The following is an 18,615-nucleotide window of genomic DNA, read 5'->3' on the forward strand; positions in this document are numbered from 1 at the left end:
TCAAAGAACTTATTTTGTTTCATTGATTTTCTCTACTACTTTTTGTATTTTCTATTACATTGACTCTGGGGTGTGTGTGGAGGGGGTAGAGAAGTCATAGGACATGATGTAGAAGAGATTGTGTAAAAGGTTCCCTGGTGTATGGATTCCAGCTTCTCTTTTTAAACCCTCTTCTGAGTAGTTTCTCATTTTCTCTGAGCCCAAGGATAATAGAGGAGAGATGTTGTCTCAGAATAGTCTTGGCTGAGCACCAATCCCAAGGATGCAGTTGTTACCAAGGAAGAATAAGACTTGAGCAAGAGGTGAGTGCTGCTGGTTACTTTTTTAGGAGCCTTAAAAAGGCTCTGAGAGGTAGTCACTGAGAGGTAGTCATACAGAACCTATTCATTGTGGGCAGGTGGGGATCTGGAGGTTGAGAAGGCAGCAGGGGTAGGGCCCTAAGCATGATTTATTGCTTCCTCTCTCATAACATTAAGTCAGAGGAGTGAAGCTGTCATCCTGTAAGTCCTAGCATCTTTGCAGGATTTTTGACAGGAGGGGCTGCAAGCTCTTTCTCAACTTTCACCCTCTATAGTGTGGGCTCCTCTGGACGTGAGGTAAAGGTGAGTACTGAACTTAGGCTAACAGACACCCAGGACAGACTGATGTCACCTCTATAAGAAAAGTGCTCTGGGTTATTTTGGAGAGTGAAAGATGAAAGACAGAGTATCTTCCAGAGCCAGAAAAATGAAATCAAGTCTTCCCTCAACTCCCCATGGTGCTTTTCTTCCTTTTCACTCCTTGGCAGGCTGACCTCCCCACCCATATTTCTCTGGTTTTCCTTTTAGTAATAACCAAAAAAGCATGTCTAATACTCAACAACCCATAGGGCAGTGGCCAGTTTTGACTAATTAGTGAGCTGCCTCCAGCTACTCAGCCTTCACACCCTGCTGAGTCTTGAAGGGTGTGTATTCTTGGGACAGGACTGAACTCCCTGGTGGGTGTGCCATGATTTCAGCCTAATGGCTGCACTCACATTCCTCATCTGTCCACGATCCCCATAACTCTCACTCATCCTTTGCTCTTGGGACTCAGTGCAAACACGGCTCCTCCTGAAGCCTTATGTACTCAGAGGAAGTATCCTCTCCCTTCTCTGAGAAGCCTCTATTTTTATCTGCCCTTTTTTCATGGACTTGCCACTCTCTCCATTATGGAAAAATGAGTTGTGTCCAGTCCCCTCCGCTAGACCCTGAGTTCTGTAAATGTTGGATTCTAGGCAGGATTCTGTATTTTACAAAAGGTTGAGCCAATAGTTGGCAAGTAGTGGATGAAGAAGTGCTTGGGAAGGAACTCAGAGGAGAGTTGTAGAAAAGTGAACTCCCAGGAACTTCAGGGACAAGGCTGTCATTCACAGTAAGCCTTATCATCTCCTCTCACATCAGAAAGTTTAAAGTAAAAAACACAGTGACAAAGATGGCCATTTTGGAACCCATTTATATTGTGAGTGTAACTCTGGGCTTCATCCAGTCGCATACCAGCCCCTGACCCTGCATCAGACTGTCTGAACATTCGTGGCTTCCTTGGGCCAAGTGTAGCTGTCCAGCGTAAAGGAGTCATAGTCTGGGGTGTAGACCAGGGATCGTACAAAAGCCTCCTTGTCCTTGGGCTCTGGGTAGTAGGAAGCCAGGTTGTGTTTGTACGCGTAGTCAAGGACCTAGGGAAAAACATTTGGCTGAGGAACAGGATAACTGGATCTAAGGGGAAACTTGCCTAAAGGTCCTTGCTTGGGAGCTTGGGGAAGTAGAATACACCTTAAAGAATAAGACTTGCTCCTCTCATGAGCATAGCCCGTGAGACAAACCACTGGCCAGGAAGGATTCTAAGCTTTCTGCCTAGACAGGCAGCTGTGGCATACTGGAATAAATACTGGGGTAGGGTCAGCCTAAATTCTGCCTACCTCCAAGTGCCTGTAGATCCTCAGAGGTGACATTATCCTTGTTGAGCCTCAGTTTCCTCATCTGTAAAGTGAGGGTAATGAGTGGTGCCAGGATAAAATGAGTTAATGGATGAAAGTGCCCAGTACCTGATATTTTTTGCCCTTTTGAATATGAGTTGAATTGGACAGTCTGTAAACTGTTCTCTGGGTACTAGAATTGGCTTCAGAAGAGTGAATCTAAATATTCCAGAAAGAAAATAACTGAACAGGGTGAAGTTGTACCAAGACCTAGACTGGTAGTTTTGAGGCCTGATTCTGCATCCTGCACTAGACAACTCATAGGGAGTGCATGTTGAAGTACAATGCATTTTCTGAAATTATTTTTAAAACATTATAGTAAATGTAAAATATATACATTAATAAAAATAATAGTATGATAAGCTCTCATGCATCTGTTATCCAACTTCAACAATTACCAATGTTGAGCCAGTCTTTATTGCACCATATTCTGATTCCCTGGAAACCCATCATCTCTGTATATGAACCTGATATCTCATGGACCAAGAATTCTGAGAGAAAGAGAAGAATGAGATCTACTCTAGACAGGCAAGCACTGGGTGTGGAGTTTTATTACAGTTTTCTTTTAATCTTCTCCAGAACTCCAGGAGAGAGGAATTACCAGCCCTTTGGAAAAGGAGGAAACTGAGGCTCAGGGAAATGAAGTAATTAGGCCAAGGTCACACTGCTTCTGACTGGCAGAGTTGGGACCCCAAAGCCTGAGCTCTTTTCATGATGCTATAAATTGGTAGTTATGATTCATTAAAAAAAATTCCACCCACATTCTGGTTCATAAGACCATGGACTTTGATGACATTTCTGCTTGGCATTTGAGGGGAATTCTAGGAGCTTTCCCAGAACTGGCCTATGTAGGATTTGGCTTTGGAAAGCAGGAGATTGTCACAAAGTCTCTGGGCTGCATGCAGGGCAGCCAAAGGAACTCAAGATGTCTCCACAGCTGCCATCTCCTTAGCCCTCCTAACGTCACAGGGAATGTAGTTGAGCCTCACTACCTATATTACAGAAGTAGTATTCCCCTTACTTTGATGGCAATTCTCAGAGACACATCTCGGATGGTGCTGAGTGGTGGGTACAGTCTCCCCTGGGACAGATGCTGCTCAGATACCTCCTGGGCAATTTGCTGGGGAGAGGAAGAGACCAAGAGAAATAAGCTGAGTTTCTGCCTTCACAGAACAAGCCCAACACCAGTGATTCACTCGCCCCAGCGTAGTTGGTCACATACCGCAGGTCCCACTGTTGACTCTGCCACCACATAGGCCCAGTAGAGCTTAATCCTTGGGCTTAAGCAAGGATATATCCTTTCTATACTGTGAGACTGGCTAAGGCTTAAAGAACAATAATTCTTTCTGAATTCTTAACGAAAATCACTAAAACCAAGATAAATAAACTCATGGCCTATAAAGTAAAGGTTATATGATCCCCTCTTGGCTGGTCCAGCCTGTTTCACAGGGATCCCTAGCCTCCTCACCTCCTGGGTCTTAGTCTCCTCCCACACATTTAGCACCATCCTAAGGGCCCATCTTGACGATGTTATTTCTTTATGTTCAGGGCTCTGTGAACTCTCCCCTTCAGCCCTGGTCCCAAGCTGGATTTGCCTCCAGTGCGTGAATGGATCTTATGTCTTATCTGAATAAAGGTCCTAAGTACATCATCCTCCCACATCTTCCCTCCCAAGTTCAGAATCTGCCTCTGAAGGTCAAGCCTCATCCTTCAGCTTCAGATGCTGATGTTCAGCCAGCCTTGCAGACTAGCCTTTTTAATGTGATGGCATTAATTTACTAGTGCCCAATCTTCTGGTGTCAACTTTAAATTTGGGAAAGATCATTGGTGCTCTCTGGGAACTGTGTGTCTCAGAAGTGACAAAGTGAAGAAGTTGGTCTCATCTCAGAGTTTGCAGATATTAGGGAAGTGGGTCTCCCCCTCTGCTTCCTCCTTCTCACACTCCCATCTCTCTGTACCATTCATTCAATCGTGTTCACTGAGCTCTGCCCTATCCATGGCTCTGCACTAGGTGCTGAGGACCTACATGGCGAGATTCTCTGGAGAAGGAGCCATAGACTTTTTCTTCATGGAGACTAGTATCAGCACACAATTAACCAATGATTATCACAATTATAAATACAGTGGGTGAATACAGTAAGAAGGGATATAGAGGCACAGAGGAAGGCAGGGCTCTGTCATGAACAGGAAAGGCTTCCTGAAGTGTTATAGGCTGATATTCAAAGGCAAAATATGAATTACTTGAAAAGGGGACAAGGAATAACACATGCAAATGCTTGGAGGTGAGAGAGAGCAAGGCATGGACTTGAGACTGAAAACAGCACATTGGATAGGTTGATGGAAGGGAACAGCTAAAGTGAGGCTGTAAAGAGGAGGAAGGGCTGGTGATGAAGTGCCTTGTGTGGAAACCTTGGGAAGGACTTTGGGCTTTGTCCTATATAAGCATCAAGGAGCCACACAAAGGTCTAAAATTAGGAGAGAAACCTGGCCTGAAGGATTCTCTTAGTGGAGGTATAGCAGCTGAATTGGAGAGAGAAATAGGATTTCCATGGCTAGATATGCAGTTAGGTCATCTTGTAAGACATACATCATGGCACATATGGTCACTTCTAAGATGCTTGGCACTGGTCATACTCTGCTGCGATATGGAGTCAAGTTGCCTGGGGCACCCTGGTGCTGTTGCACACAAGCCAAGTGACCTTGGGTGAGTGACCTAAATTATGCCTCACTTTCTTTGCCTAAATCATGGGAATAAGCACTATACTTAGCTTGCAGAGTTAAGACAAAATGAGGTAGTGCATATAAATCTCCTTAAAGCCTATATTAATATTCCATAGGAAAATCAAATTTAACTTAAATTGTCTTAACTAAAAGCACTATTTTCAGAAACATAGCTTGTCAGGCTTGTGATGACCAGCCTATCCACTCCTATAGGAGAAGGGCCCTGTCACAGCAGGTGCTTAACAATTACATCCAGGAGAAATTGCTGTACAATTGATGGACAATGTCTATGAAATGATGGAGTTGAACTGTCTCACAGCACTGGGGGGTGATGGGCATGTGGGTGTCTCATGGGATTATACAAAAAGGGCTCTAGTAACTGTGTTTCTTTACAGCAGGGGAATTTGTTTTCAGGCTGACTTCAAGCAGGGAATGACTATTCCCATCCAATGGGGAGTTTCAAACAGCTTTTCCCATAGCCACAGGGCAAGAACACCAATTATAGCAACGAGAATAAATCCAAACACAGAATATTCAGAAAAGAGGCACAGAACAACGCATCACAGAGTCAGAACTAGAGTGCACAGCTCTGGGGCTAGCTGAAAAGCCTCCAGGAGATGTTACTTGTATTGCTTTGCAGAGCCAGAGCCTAAAGACCAGACATGGTAAGAAGGGACTTGATGCATGAGGTGGTTGTTCGCTATGGGACTGATGGTAGTAGATCCAGACAGGGCTTCATGGAAGCCATCCTGTGGCCGGTTGGTTTTAGGCTCTCACCAGTACCACGGTGAGGAGGAAATGCAGGATGCTAGAAGTCACAGGAAAGCCTCCGGAGCTTGTTGGGTATAAATACATTTAACATTTGTATAGAGCTTTGATTAACTTCTCTCAACAGAGACATTTCTATACCTTGGTTTCCTCAGAGTGAAGATTAATGTCAAGTGTGGGCACTTAGAAACCACTCAATAATGTCAGCCACTGTAACTTAAAAATAACCATTATTTTGAACATGGGTTGCTATTCTTTTTCTTTTTTTGGATTTTGGCCGAGTCTAGGTTTGAACCCGCCACCTCTGGCATATGGGACCAGCGCCCTACTCCTTGAGCCATAGGCGCCACCCTGGGTTGCTATTCTTAATGAATTCTTTCATGATTTTCAACATGTCCAGTAAGAGCTCTTCTGGGAGTGTTTCCAGTCAGATACAGAACAGGTACGTCTCCAACACCCCCATACTGGTGTTCAAGATCTGAGTGCTCACAGTAGGCAAAACCAGGCATGCCCCTACAAAAAGCTGTCCTCTTGGGGATTACTATTGCCAGTTACCTCAGTGATCTGTCTGACCAAGGCCTGTGGCTTAAAAATCCATCACCCATCATGGTCCATAAGCCCCAGTTTCAGGTGGCTTTGCTGGCATTTCCTTTGTCTAGGCATCTAAATGGCACTGCTGGGAGGCAGGGAGCCCCAGGAGGTATGTCCCCTCACTATCAGTGGCTCCTGTGAACACTCCCTCCCACTGACTAGTCCCTATCCCCCTCAAGAGGTCAAGCCTCAAGCAGGTGGGTAGAAGAGATCAGAGAGGAAGAATCTTTAGAGGTTGGGCAGGGAGCCCAGTATCAACCCACAGGTTCTATGGAAAGCATTTGAAGGATCGGGGACAGTGATACCTCTGCTGTTAGGAGGAAGATCTCATCTGGGATGTGCCGGATCCCACCAGCAATGACTCCCAGTGCCACCCCGGGAAACACGTAAGCATTATTTCCTTGTCCAGGAATGAAGGTCCTGCCATCTTCCAGAGTTACGCTCTTAAACGGACTTCCACTTGCAAAAATCCCTCGGCCCTGGAGGCAGGAAGAAAACCAGTGATGGAGCTTGGAGCTTGGTTTGGGGAAGTAATGGTGGCCTGTTCTTATCTCCCAAATGTTGAACCTTTCTTCATTGTCTCCTAAATGCCCAGCCATTTAAGTATATGACAGGTACATAAAGCACATTTGCTCATTAGCCCAGAAAGCTCAGCCTCCACCTGAGTTACCTGGTGGCCAAGATACTACTGAAAGGTGATGGGGTTCATGGTACCTTTTTAACCTGTCACTGCCTGGGAAGGCTAACCCAGGACATGAGAGGTGTGGAAGTGTCCCAGAGTCCTCAAGTGCCTGAGGTTCTGGGTTCTGGTCAGAGCTCTGTTATTAATATTTAGGGGGAACCTTGAGCATAATGGTAAGAGCTTGGGCTTTGGAGACCCTTCAGACCTGGGTTTGAAGGTAAGTTCCACTCCTTATTAGCTCTGTCAACCTGGGAAAGTTACTTCACTTTCTGAACCTCAGTTTGCTCATCGGTGATGTGGGGATTTTTTTTTCACTCTCATAGGGTTACTCATTGTTACTATATCCTCTCAGCTGGGAGAAGGAAGGACTCCCTGCTGACCTCGGTGACCTGGTAGCACTTCTCAGCCGTGCACTCGGCCTTGCTGGTGGGGTTGCTCAGGGCAAAGATGATAGGGCGCTCGTGGAAGGAGGCCATGTCCCTCAGAATCTGCTCCGTGAAGGCTCCTGCGATGGCGGCCACACCTACAGGGAAAAGGGGGGTAGTGGGGATGCCTACTCTTTATAAAGAACCCATTTCTCTCCTGGTGGTGGGGGGAGCCAGGAACACCATGAAAGACTCAGGAGTCTTAGGGATGGTAGCTGCCTTAGGGATCAAGGGAACAGAAGGGAAAAAGGTTTTCTTGCTTGAGGTACCTGAGACCTCCTGTCCATCTCTGAGGGACTACTGTTCAACTTCCAGTCCTTGCAAGTTAAGGTGTACCTGTGATGGCACTCCTGGGTATTGCCATTGAGAGCTGACTATGCTCCCAGTGCAGGGAGAGATGCTAGGGTCCCCGTCTTGGGGGAGGAATGCTCATCTCATCCTCATCAGAGAGATCAACTATGTGATTTCCTAGTGCACTGTATAATTCTGCATCACTATGCCCTAACTATGGTACCTTAGTTCTTAGTTCCATTACAATAGTCACTTAATAAAAGTTTGTGGCCTTGCATTGACATGGAATGAGGGAAAGCGATGTGTCTTCTTGGGTTACTTGTGCCTCCTGGCTGAGCCTTAGTCTCTCCATCTGTAAATCAAGAGGATTAGCAGGGCTGGATAGTGGGTTACCTCTCTCCTCCTACCTATGATGGCCGTGGGCTTCACCAGCCTCACCACCTCTTCCAGGGAGTTCACTTCAGGGTGATCTTGAGCAAACATCTCCTTTTCATGGTTCAGGTGACTCCTCCCCTGTAGAAAAAGAAGGAACATAAAGCAGCTGTGGTGGGGCGGGCCTGTTGGTCAGGGGGATGGATGCATTTGGAAATGTTGAGAACATTCCAGGCTGGGCCCCATGCTTTGGTCTGAGCTGTCATGAGTCTGGGGGTCTGTCCAATTGATCAGATTTCCTGATAGAATTTAAAGTGAAACATATATGTTTTTAGGGTTGTGTGTGCGTGCGTGCGCACATGTGTTCCTTTAACTTAAACCACATATAGAGAATCCATAAAGGATTTCTTTGAACTGCTAGGGTCATGAATTCTTGGGCCAGGACAGAAAGGCTCTCAAGAAATGTCTGAGATCCTTGACCCTGAGGTGTTTGGCATCCAGGCCCAGTTGAGGGACAAGGCCCTGAGCCACCCTGGGTCAGGGAGCTAATCTGAATTACTTAAAAGAACAATTAACTCCCTGTGAATAATAGTAAGCTGAGCTCCAAGATAGGCTTAAAATGGCTGGCTGTTCTCCAGAGTCCTTCTATTTCTTTAAATAGAAGTTGGTGGGTGACAGGCTAGCACAAGAGTTGGTAAAGAGGTACAGATGGTTTTGATGACTCCTTTGGGTTAGCTGACCTCATGAGAACCAGAATGAAGATGTCAGCTCTGAGAGCCCCTTGGATAGGGGTGAGCTTGATGGGGTGAGCGAAATGATATTGAAAGATGGGGAAAAGGGAAAAATAGCAGCCTCTGGAAACCTATCTCTGTGTCCAGGTTATGCCTTGGAACGATGTGGGGTGGAAGGAGGCATCTCTAGGCCTAAGTTCCTTCTAGCAGCAGGTCAGTTTCTGCTAAGAGTCTTTGCTCATCTTGGTCAGTACCCCATGTACTGCCCCTGTTCCCATCTTTGCCATTGTTTTTCATCTCTCACTGACATTCTATGTTAGTGGGATTCTTGGAGTTAAAGCATGGAGCTCCTTGAGTGAAGCCCTAAGGAAGAGGTCATCCAACTGGGTCCCTCACTACGTGCTAGTCAGAAACTAGATTGTTTCTTTTCATTCATCCTTTCATTTATACCACATATTAATTATTTACTTACCATTTGCCAGACATTGACATCAAGAGTCTATGGTTCAGTGGGGAGATAGATAAGGGACAACTGCCTTATGATGTAGTAAGTGGAGTATATAGCAGGGAGGCCTATGTAGGCACAGACACAGGAAATGAGCCTCCAGAAGAAGGCAATATTTGAGCTCAATCAGAATATAAGGAGGAAACTGGGAAGGGGTTGAGGAGATTGCAAGTGGAAAAAGGGAGAAGAGTATTTCAAGCAGAAAAACAAAATGCTCAAGGATATGGAAGAGAGTCTGTTACTTTCAGAGAACTATAATTTAATGTGGCTGGAGGTTAGTGCAAGGCAGAAAGTGGTAGAGGACAAGGATGGAAAGGGACACACATACACTCTCACACACATATTCAAAACTTTTGGATTAGAGCAATTAAAGATACTTTGGAGTTTAGGCCTTTGCCCTCCTTTGCTCTCTATTCTATCTGAGCAGTTTGTCTCTTGGAGACCTCTTCCAGTCCAGTTCCTGGGAGCTCCAGAGCTCCTGGAGACCTCCAGGTCTCCAGCCAGACAGTACCTTGACAATGAGCCCCTTGGAGTCCACCATCCAGATCTTCCTCATGGCTTCTGCCTTTGGCACGCCTTCTTTCTCTAGGGCCATAACAAGGAGGTGGGCAATGCCCATGGCTGCCTGCGAGGTACCATAAGGCAGATGTTCAGACACAGCAGACTTATCAGATGTCTTGCCAAAATGAGCCCCTCCTGTTTCCCCAACTCCTGTAACTCCCAGGAGGCACAGTTAAATCCTTGTCCAAATGTTGAGGCTTGGGTAGCTGCAGTGATGACAACATTACTAAGCTGCTTCCTCTTCTCAGAACCCAGGACATCTCCCCTTCTCGATACACTTCCACCCATTCTTATTCTACCATTGGAACAATAGTAGAGACCCCTGATGACACCTACCTCACCTGCACCTTGGAAAACAAATACGTGGTTAGAGAGCTTATTCTTGGTGATTCGTAGAGCAGCCAGTATCCCTGCCACAGCAACAGAGGCTGTGCCTGCAACAGAATGCACAGAAATCAGCCTCTGCCCACTGACCCCTAACCTTCAAGAGAAGGACTCTTGGCAGACTTCTCCATGCTTAGGACCAATGGAGGAGCAAGCAATGTTGCTTAGACCTTATGCCCTCTAGGCATGTAAGTTTTGGTACAAATCCACGCCTTATCTCACAGATGATTATTTTTCTTTTGAGAAATAGCTCCTGTTTTGTTACTTGACCCTGCGAGAGAGGATCATATAGTCAGGCAGGGCTACCACCATCATTTATAAATAAAGTGATAAGGATAAATGTAATATAACAGAAGCAAAAAAGAAGTGTTGATTTGTTTAAGGGATAGATAAAATCTTTTAAAAATGACAGCACAACTAAACCAGCAGATGTTAAATGATCATGTGACTTGAGCTGCCCATTTGGCCCACCAAGTCAGAGGTTATCTGTGCCTGATAGCAGACCATTATCAGATGACTTGATTGTGTCTGGAGGGACAAGTAAGTTGCATGAGTAGGTGGCTCAGACTCGTTTGCACATTGCTGCATGACTTCCTCTTCCTCAATCCACATCTAAGGCCTCCTTGGAAATTCCTTAAAACCAAATGACCAAGGAGAAAGAAATTTGGGCTTGGTTTAGAAATTGTTCTTAATGCTGTGCTGGCACCAACTAGAAGTGTAAGGTTGTAGCTTCATAGCTCCAGTAAAAGGTAGCCCTAAAAGGGTAAAGGTGAAGGACAATGGGCATTGATGATGGTAAATTTCATTCTTCACTTTGGTCCAGGAGATGGCTTTATCTACATTGATACATGGATGGTTGCTAATGGTTTAGTTGCATAGTCAGAGATTTGGAAAGAACAAAATAATAAGACTGGCGTTGAGGAGATCTGGAGAAGAGGTGAGTAGACAGATTTCTTGGAACAGGTACAGAGTATGAAGATATTTGTGCCCCATATAAAGATAACCAATGGACATAATGAGAATAGGTTCTGAAGAATCAGGTGGACAAAATGATATGACCAGATAGCATTTTTCTCCAGCCTACCCAGGGTTTGTTCAATGGGTTTATGTATAAAAATAGCCAAGGTGGCAAGGACAGAGGATATGCATGGATTTTCTCTCTCTAAGGTTGACCTGTTACTGCTACTGCTGAATAACTAACTGATAATGACAGAGAACAGTGTTGAGCTCCTGATATGGTGCCACTCCCTGGGTAAATGCCTGGACGATCTACCTGGTGGCAGGATGATTACATTGGAGTCCTTCTATCATGGACAGAAAAGGGATCTGTCCTCACTGGAATGGATAAATATTCTGGGTATGGATTTTTATCCTTGACTAGAAAGCTTCTGTCAATACCATCATCTGTGGATGCTTGGAATGCCTATTCAATTTCTTGATACATTCCAGATAACAAGCTTCTGATCAAGGAATTCACAATAAAAGAAGTAAAGCCATAGGCTCAGGCCCATGAAATTCACTGGTCTTAACATGTGCTCAGTCACTCAGAAGCGGCTGGGCTAACAGATCAGCAGACTGGCCTAGGGAAGACTTAAGATTTGACTTGAGATGATGAGCTACACAGATCATGAGCTTCTATCTTACAGGATGCAATGTGTGACTTGACTCAGCAAACAAAACATTGTGCCTTTTCTCCCACAGTCAGAATAATGGATCCGAAAATCAAGGTGTAGAAGTGGGAGTGGCTTCTCTCCCAATTTCACATAATAACCCACATACAGAATTTCTGCTTCCTGTCTCTTCAACTTTGCACTCTACTGCAGCAGTTCCCAACCTTTTTGGCACCAGGACTAGCTTCATGGAAGACAATTTTTCCACTGACTTGGACAGTTTGGGGATGATTCAAGCACATTATATTTATTGTGCACTTTATTTATATAATGTTTATGTTGTAATATATAATAAAATAATTATACAACTCACCATAATGCAGAACCAGTGGAAGCCCTGAGCTTGTTTTCCTGCAACTAGAAGGTCCCATCTGGGCATGGTGGGAGACATTTGAAATGTGTTGCTTATGTCCTCAGCTCCACCTCAGATCATCAGGCATTAGATTCTCATAAGGAGTGAGCAAACTAGATCCCTCACATTAATAGCTTACAGTAGAGTTTGTGCACCTATGAGAATCTAATGCTTCTGATGTGAGAGAAGGCAGAGCTCAGGTGGTTTTGTGAACAACAGAGAGTGGCTGTAAATACAGACAAAGCTTCACTTGCTCACCTGCTACTCACTTCCTGCTGCACAGCCCTGGGTCCTAACAGGCCATGGACTGGTACCAGTCTGTAGGGGTTGGGAACCACAGCTCTACTGGGTTGGAGATCTTGATTCCCAAGAAAGAAATACTTTTGTTAGGATCACAACATGTTTCTATTGAATTGGGAGTTGAGACTGCTACATGGCCAGCTGGGGATCTTTCTGTCACTAAATAAGTGGGCAAAGAAGAGAGTTACTTTTCTGCCTGTGGTGATTTATTTCCATATTCAAAGGGACACTGGAGATAGGAAGGATTATGTCTGAAACCTCAGGGATCTTCTGGGGTGTGTCTTAGCACTTCCGTACTCAATAGTAAATATTAATGAATACTATTGCAACTAAGGAGAATCAGGACCACTGAGTATTCAGAGCCTTCAAAAATAAAGGGCTGGGCCACCATACTGGGTAAAGAATCCTGGCCAGGTGAGGTTCTGAGGACAAGAAAACATTGAGATGGGAGGTTGAAGAAGAAAGCTATAAATACCAACTGTGGCTTCCTGATGATACAGAAATGAGGAACATAGCAGCATTCCATATGTTCTTTCTTGATTATTATGTGACATACAAAATGAAATGCATTAATTTCTTCTCCCTTCTCATTATTTTATGTAAGTTTTGTTGGATGTTAATTCTGTATTTTAGTCTATAGGTGACAGAATTTTCAAAAGTGACTGTGACTGATTTTATGAGTAGTTAATCCTGTCCAGAGATGGACAGTGAGACTGTCTTCCAGAGATAGGACTGTTGAGATTTTTGCCTCTTCCCATTTTGGGGAGAAGGTAAGAATGTCTTCATGTGTTAGAAAGATGGTTGTATTTTGTTAAAATTTCTTTGTTATGTGGAAGTACACACGTGGAATGGTGTGTATGAATGCTGAATAGCAAAGAGGGTGGAGTGTGCCAGTTATTGGGAAATTGTTTCTCATTTTCATATTCACCTTCCTTTATATTGCTTTGTCTGAAAAACACTTTTCAGCTTTGCCAACAGGTTGTATGCTGGGCTCTGCCAATAGGGGGTGCTAGAGGAAGGAAAAGACTAAATGAGAGGAATGGATACTTTAATTATTATTTTATTTTAGTATTCCTTCAGTCTTATTAGATTGCTAGGTAAAATGTAGAACACTTAGTAAAATCTGAATTTTGGGTAAGCAACAATATTTCATTAGGGTAACTATGTCCTATGCACTATTAACATAAATATTCTAAAAAGTTATTTGTTATTTATTTAACATCAAAATTTAATGGGATGTTCTGCATTTTGGTTTTGGTAAGTTTGGCAACCCCACAGGCTTGGGTATTCAGCTCCACAGTAGCAGTCTGTTCCTGAAGCAGCAGTAGAATACGTCTATTACTTAGAGAACTAGCTAGCTTCATGGCACACCCCTTAGTGACAACAACACCAGCCAGTTGCCACCTCCTCTTTCTCTTCTTCTCTCAGCCTCATTTGCGGTAGCAGATCCTTAGCATTTCATTTTGTCTTTTAAATTATATAATACATAATTAACAATTCTTTTTCTTAAATTGTCTCTGTTAAAGCAACTGGTATTGACTCGGACTGATCGAGAGTTCAGAATAAAGTCATCACAATTAGCAATGTTAAACCTCCATGATAGTAAAAAAAAAGGCAATTAAAGTGGGACTATTTATGGCTTGCTAAATTAGCACAAATTAAAAATATTGATGTTGTCTAGGGTTGGTGAGGGAGCCAGCAGTAAAAAATAAAAAGATCCGGTGTACTTTGCATTTTAAAAAAATGCTGCAACCTTTAAAAAAAAAAAACTGTTTCCCAGGGTGGTGCCTATGGCTCAAAGGAGTAGGGCGCCAGCCCCATATACCAGAAGTGGCGGGTTCAAACCCAACCCTGGCCAAAAACTCAAACAAAACAAAATAACTATTTCTCAGTATAGATTAAAGGCACAAAATGTTTTTGCCCTTTGATCTCATACTCTACTTCTGGGAATCTATGTATGGAAAATCCAAAATATATATATTAGGATATTTATAACAGTTTATTTATAATACAGAATGACTAGAAATAACCTAAACATCTAACAAAGGGGTAAAGCTTAAGTAAATTATCCAGTGTAGATACTCAGTATAATATTTTGCAGCCATTAAAAATGATCATTATGAAGATTATGTAGCAACATGGAAAATGCTATGAAGTTAGTAACATCAGATATTGTGCTAAAAGCTTTTAAGGTCTTAATCTGAAGATATTTATTTATATAATCCTTACTATTGTCATTCTCATTTTATAGACTGAAAAAATGAGGATGAGGTGCAGAGCAATTTGCTGAATTGTCCAAGATCATATATATAAAATTGTCCAAGATCATTTCATATGATTGCAGGGCAGGGGTGTGAATTTTCCAGGTGCCTTGTTTTTTGCTACTCTGGGAGGTGAGAGGTTTTTCCCTAGAACATGGGTTGAATTTGTGCTTGGTATAGGGGCAAACACATGGGGGCATAATAAACAGTTGGAACCCCACAAGCGCATATTCATTGCCGTGGACATCAGAAGGCAGGACTCTAAGCAATGCCATACTTTTTAGAAGATTGGGTGCAGGCTCTTGCATCTTCACACAGCTGTGGTCTGCAGGGAGTATTGAATGTCACCAGACTCACAGAGACAGAGCTGAGGGCTATGGGGACTTCCTAACATCCTTCCCAGGAGCACTAAAGTACTCAGTGTGCATATGCTGAGGGCCTACCAGGTGATAGGGACTATGGCATTGTGGAAGACAGATAAAGTAAAACATGGTCTCTGCCATGTTTAGTTAGTAAAATACTAACATAATCAGTAATCAGAGGTCACTGCAAATTATGGCCATTTATTCATTGAGCATCAATTAAGAACTAGATGCTGGGGTACTGAAGATACCACTGATCTCAAAATAACCTGGTTCATTCCTCCTAGTAAGGAAAGAAGGTGTTAAATTATTATAAGTGTAATGATTGTTATAAAGAAGTTGTTCATGACATACTTTCTGTTAGTTTATGTACAAAAAGTGTATTATCAGTGTCAGCCTACCCTTGCAGCTTCATGCGACCATGTGTACTCTATGTACCAAAAGCATTATTCATTCTTCTGTACACAAGCCATGCTTTTTTACCCTTATGTGCTTTTGTCAATACTGTCCCCCCATCTCTTGATTTCCATCTTATTTTCATCATTGCCTCAAGGATCATTAAGTAGAGGGTTGTTTAATTGTCATGACTTTGTGTAGATTTGAGTATTTCTCTTGGAATTGTTTTTTAGTTTTATTCCACTGTCGTTTGAGAAGATACATGGTATGAGTTAAATATTTTTGAGTTTTTGAGACTTATTTTATGACATAAGTTGTGATCAATTTTGGAAAATGTCTCCTGTGCTGATGAGAAGGATGTATATTCAGTAGTTTTGGGGTAGAATGTTCTATAAATGTATGTTGGGTTCATTTGTTCTAGAGACTCATTTAAGTCCAATGCCTCTTCATTAATTTTCTTCTTCAGTGATCTGTTCAGCTCTGTCAGTGGGGGGTTGAAGCACAGATTGGTGCCTGTTGCAGCAACTTGAGCCCAGAAGCTTGTGGGACCTTACTGTCCCTGCTCGTGGGTACAGTGCTGCTACACAGTCTTCAAGCAGCTCCCTGATCAGTTCGGAGGCCTGCTGTGTGGAGAAGCCCCCTTGCAGCTCAGGTTGCAGTGTCTGCTGGAGATCTCTCCCCTGGCACTGGAGATCTCTCCCCAACACACTTCCCTCCGGTACCTTCTGATCTAGCTGAGCAGATCACTCTGCCTCTTTCCCCCTCTGTGGGGGTCTCCAGTCTCTTCTCTGATGATACACAATGCTGCCTTTGAGACAGTCCACCTGTGGGTAAACCTCCACTCACAACTTTCAATCATCTCCTCGAGAGAGCCATGAGTGCAGGCTGCTTCTTGTCCGCCACCTTGGTTCCCTACCTCCACTGTCTATAGGACACTTTGTCAGTTCATTATTTATTCCTTAAGACTTAGCCCAAATGATCAGCAGGACATTCTCTGCTTCCCCCAGGCACCATTTACCACCCTTCTTTTCGCATATCTACTTTTCATCTACCCTGGGCTATAGCACTGTACTGCATTTTAAGCAATTTAAATAATTATTTAAATCACCTAAAAAAGTGACAAGGAGAACTATATTTTACAGCCCTTCTACCAAATCCTTAAAATCCTCTCTGCCCATAATTTTCTCACTTATTGTGGCAGCAGCTTCCCATTTCTTGGTCTCCTCACAAATAACTCCATCCCTCTCACTCTCTGCCCTTAACACCCACTTCCATGTTAGTTTTACTGAGTCAGAATATGCATGTCAGAAGATCTCCTGGTGATCTGTATGCCCATTTATGTTTGAGGCACACTGAAGCAGATGGGGAGCTAGTTTCCTGCCACTAGATGGAGGGCGTTTTCTGCTTATGGAACTCTATCTACCTCAGGGCAGCTTCTGCCTCTGGAAAGGAGGTGATGTGCACAGCGTATGCCACCAGATGGCACTGAAGGCATTCCATCAGAGACAGTCCCAAAGACACCACACTGGATGTGTCTTTTTCTTTTTGGGTGTCAAATATTTTTTGGGGGGATTATTTGCACTGGGCTGACTCTCAGAAATTCACCACTTGATGGGGATGGACATTCAGCATTGTATAGACGAGGAAAGTAAGAAAGAGTGGGCTGGCAGTGGAGGCAGAGGGAAGTGAACGTAAGCAGTGGATGTCAACATTCAGCTGTGGCTCTGGAAGGGATGAGGAACACGAAACAGTGGGAGTTTGATGGGAAAGAGTCACACATTTCAGGGCAGCTGCCTTTGACTAACCACTCTTCTTGTGGCCTTGGCTCAAGTGCTATGTGCTCACCAGCATTTGCTCGTTTACTCTTCCCTACAACTCTACCAAGGAGGTACTAGTGTGTTCCCATTTTTCCCCCCCAGAGGTGGAAAGTGAGGCTCAAAGAGAATAGAAACAATCAGGAGAGAACTGAATCCTGTCATCCAGTGTATAAGCCCTCTGCCTCCGTATCCCTGTCCTTTGCCTTCTTGCCTGTTACCACTGATGTGCTGTCCCCATTCCTAGGAAAAGCACCACTTGTGCACTGAATCCCATCCTTCTTGTCCACTGAAGAAATTTTTCCTGTTACTCGCCCCCTGTGTCCTGCATATTCATTTTCTGTCTCTTTACTGGATCACAGCTATCAGCATACAAATATGTTATAAAGCTTCTATCCTTAGAAAGCCCTCTCTTGACCCTGTGTGTTTCTCACCCTATTCTCCCCTTCATAGTAAACCCTTCTGAAGAGCTGAATAAGTCACAGCCTCCCTTTCCTTTCTTCTCAGTCTCCCTGAAACCCAATATAATCAAGTGACTGATCCACCTCTTGTCAAGGCCGCCAAGCACCTCCATCTTGACACATCTTTAGCAGCCAATTCTCAGCCTTCCTCTTTCCTTGACCTTTCTGTAGCACAGGATATTGTTGCCCATTATTTCTTTGGGAACCTCTGCACTTGGCTTCTGGAACCCCACACTTCCAGGGTACCTTACTGCTTAATTCCTCATCATCTCTTTTCTGGGATCTTCCTTAGAGGTCATACTAAGGGATGATAAGCCATCCTAACTAAAGACTAGAGTTCAAGAGGAAAACCAGAATTTCTTATGCCCCAAATAATAAAGTTTAGCAAATAAAGTTATCATCTCCATCCTTAACTTGCATTTTTGGAGGTCTCTTGGGCTATGTGCCTGGAATTTTAAACTGGAGGGGAAGGAAGCCACTCAACTCTTAGGAGGTAACCGCCCTGAGAAATCCGTGGGTCCAGGGACGTGCTGAAACTCGGCTTATGCCCATAAACGCCACAGGCAGCTGAAAGCATGACTGGTTGTTCCCATTCATGACAAAAGAAAACTAAGTTTTCTTTTTTAAAGGGAGCTTTCCATAATTACATTTCCTGCAAATGGAGTATTTAAGGTTATAAGTTCAGGAAATAGCACAAAAGGACAAGCTGAAAAAATGTGGTTTCTGCTTTTAATAGTCACATTTGACAGAGTCAAAGGAGTTCCACACCGAACAACAGATTCCTGGAGGAGAGAGAAAGAATTCATTGCCCTATCATGTGAGGGAGGACTGCGGACCCAGGCAGCCCAGGCAGTGAGAAGGACAGGGAGAGAGGCCCAGGAAGCATCTGGCCAAGGTGGTTTTGAGGCCTGAGGCCCTGGACAGCCTCTATCGCAGGCCAGCCCTATTGCACGATCCACAAGAAGTGTCTTCCCA

The 18,615-nt window shown here is 43.9% G+C and overlaps 1 protein-coding gene across 4 annotated transcripts in view; it reads right to left on the reverse strand.

Moving 5' to 3' along the window:
• Positions 1-1,454: 1,454 nt before the first annotated feature.
• Positions 1,455-18,615, reverse strand: part of ME3 (malic enzyme 3) — a 290,015-nt gene continuing 272,854 nt past the window's right edge. For 3 of the 4 annotated variants that reach the window (XM_053561321.1, XM_053561323.1, XM_053561322.1), the window contains exons 9-15: positions 9,977-10,074; positions 9,591-9,704; positions 7,879-7,984; positions 7,136-7,278; positions 6,379-6,552; positions 3,015-3,113; positions 1,455-1,693 (exon numbers count right to left, since the gene is read on the reverse strand). In XM_053561321.1, coding sequence (XP_053417296.1) covers positions 1,532-1,693; positions 3,015-3,113; positions 6,379-6,552; positions 7,136-7,278; positions 7,879-7,984; positions 9,591-9,704; positions 9,977-10,074 — 896 coding nt within the window. In that variant the 3' untranslated portion in view covers positions 1,455-1,531. Of the gene's footprint in view, positions 1,694-1,936; positions 1,998-3,014; positions 3,114-6,378; positions 6,553-7,135; positions 7,279-7,878; positions 7,985-9,590; positions 9,705-9,976; positions 10,075-18,615 lie in introns of all 4 variants that reach the window. The other variant, XM_053561324.1, reaches the window with a different exon arrangement.

Source organism: Nycticebus coucang, chromosome 14 (assembly GCF_027406575.1).
Source record: "Nycticebus coucang isolate mNycCou1 chromosome 14, mNycCou1.pri, whole genome shotgun sequence".
NCBI classification, from domain to species: Eukaryota; Metazoa; Chordata; class Mammalia; order Primates; family Lorisidae; genus Nycticebus; species Nycticebus coucang.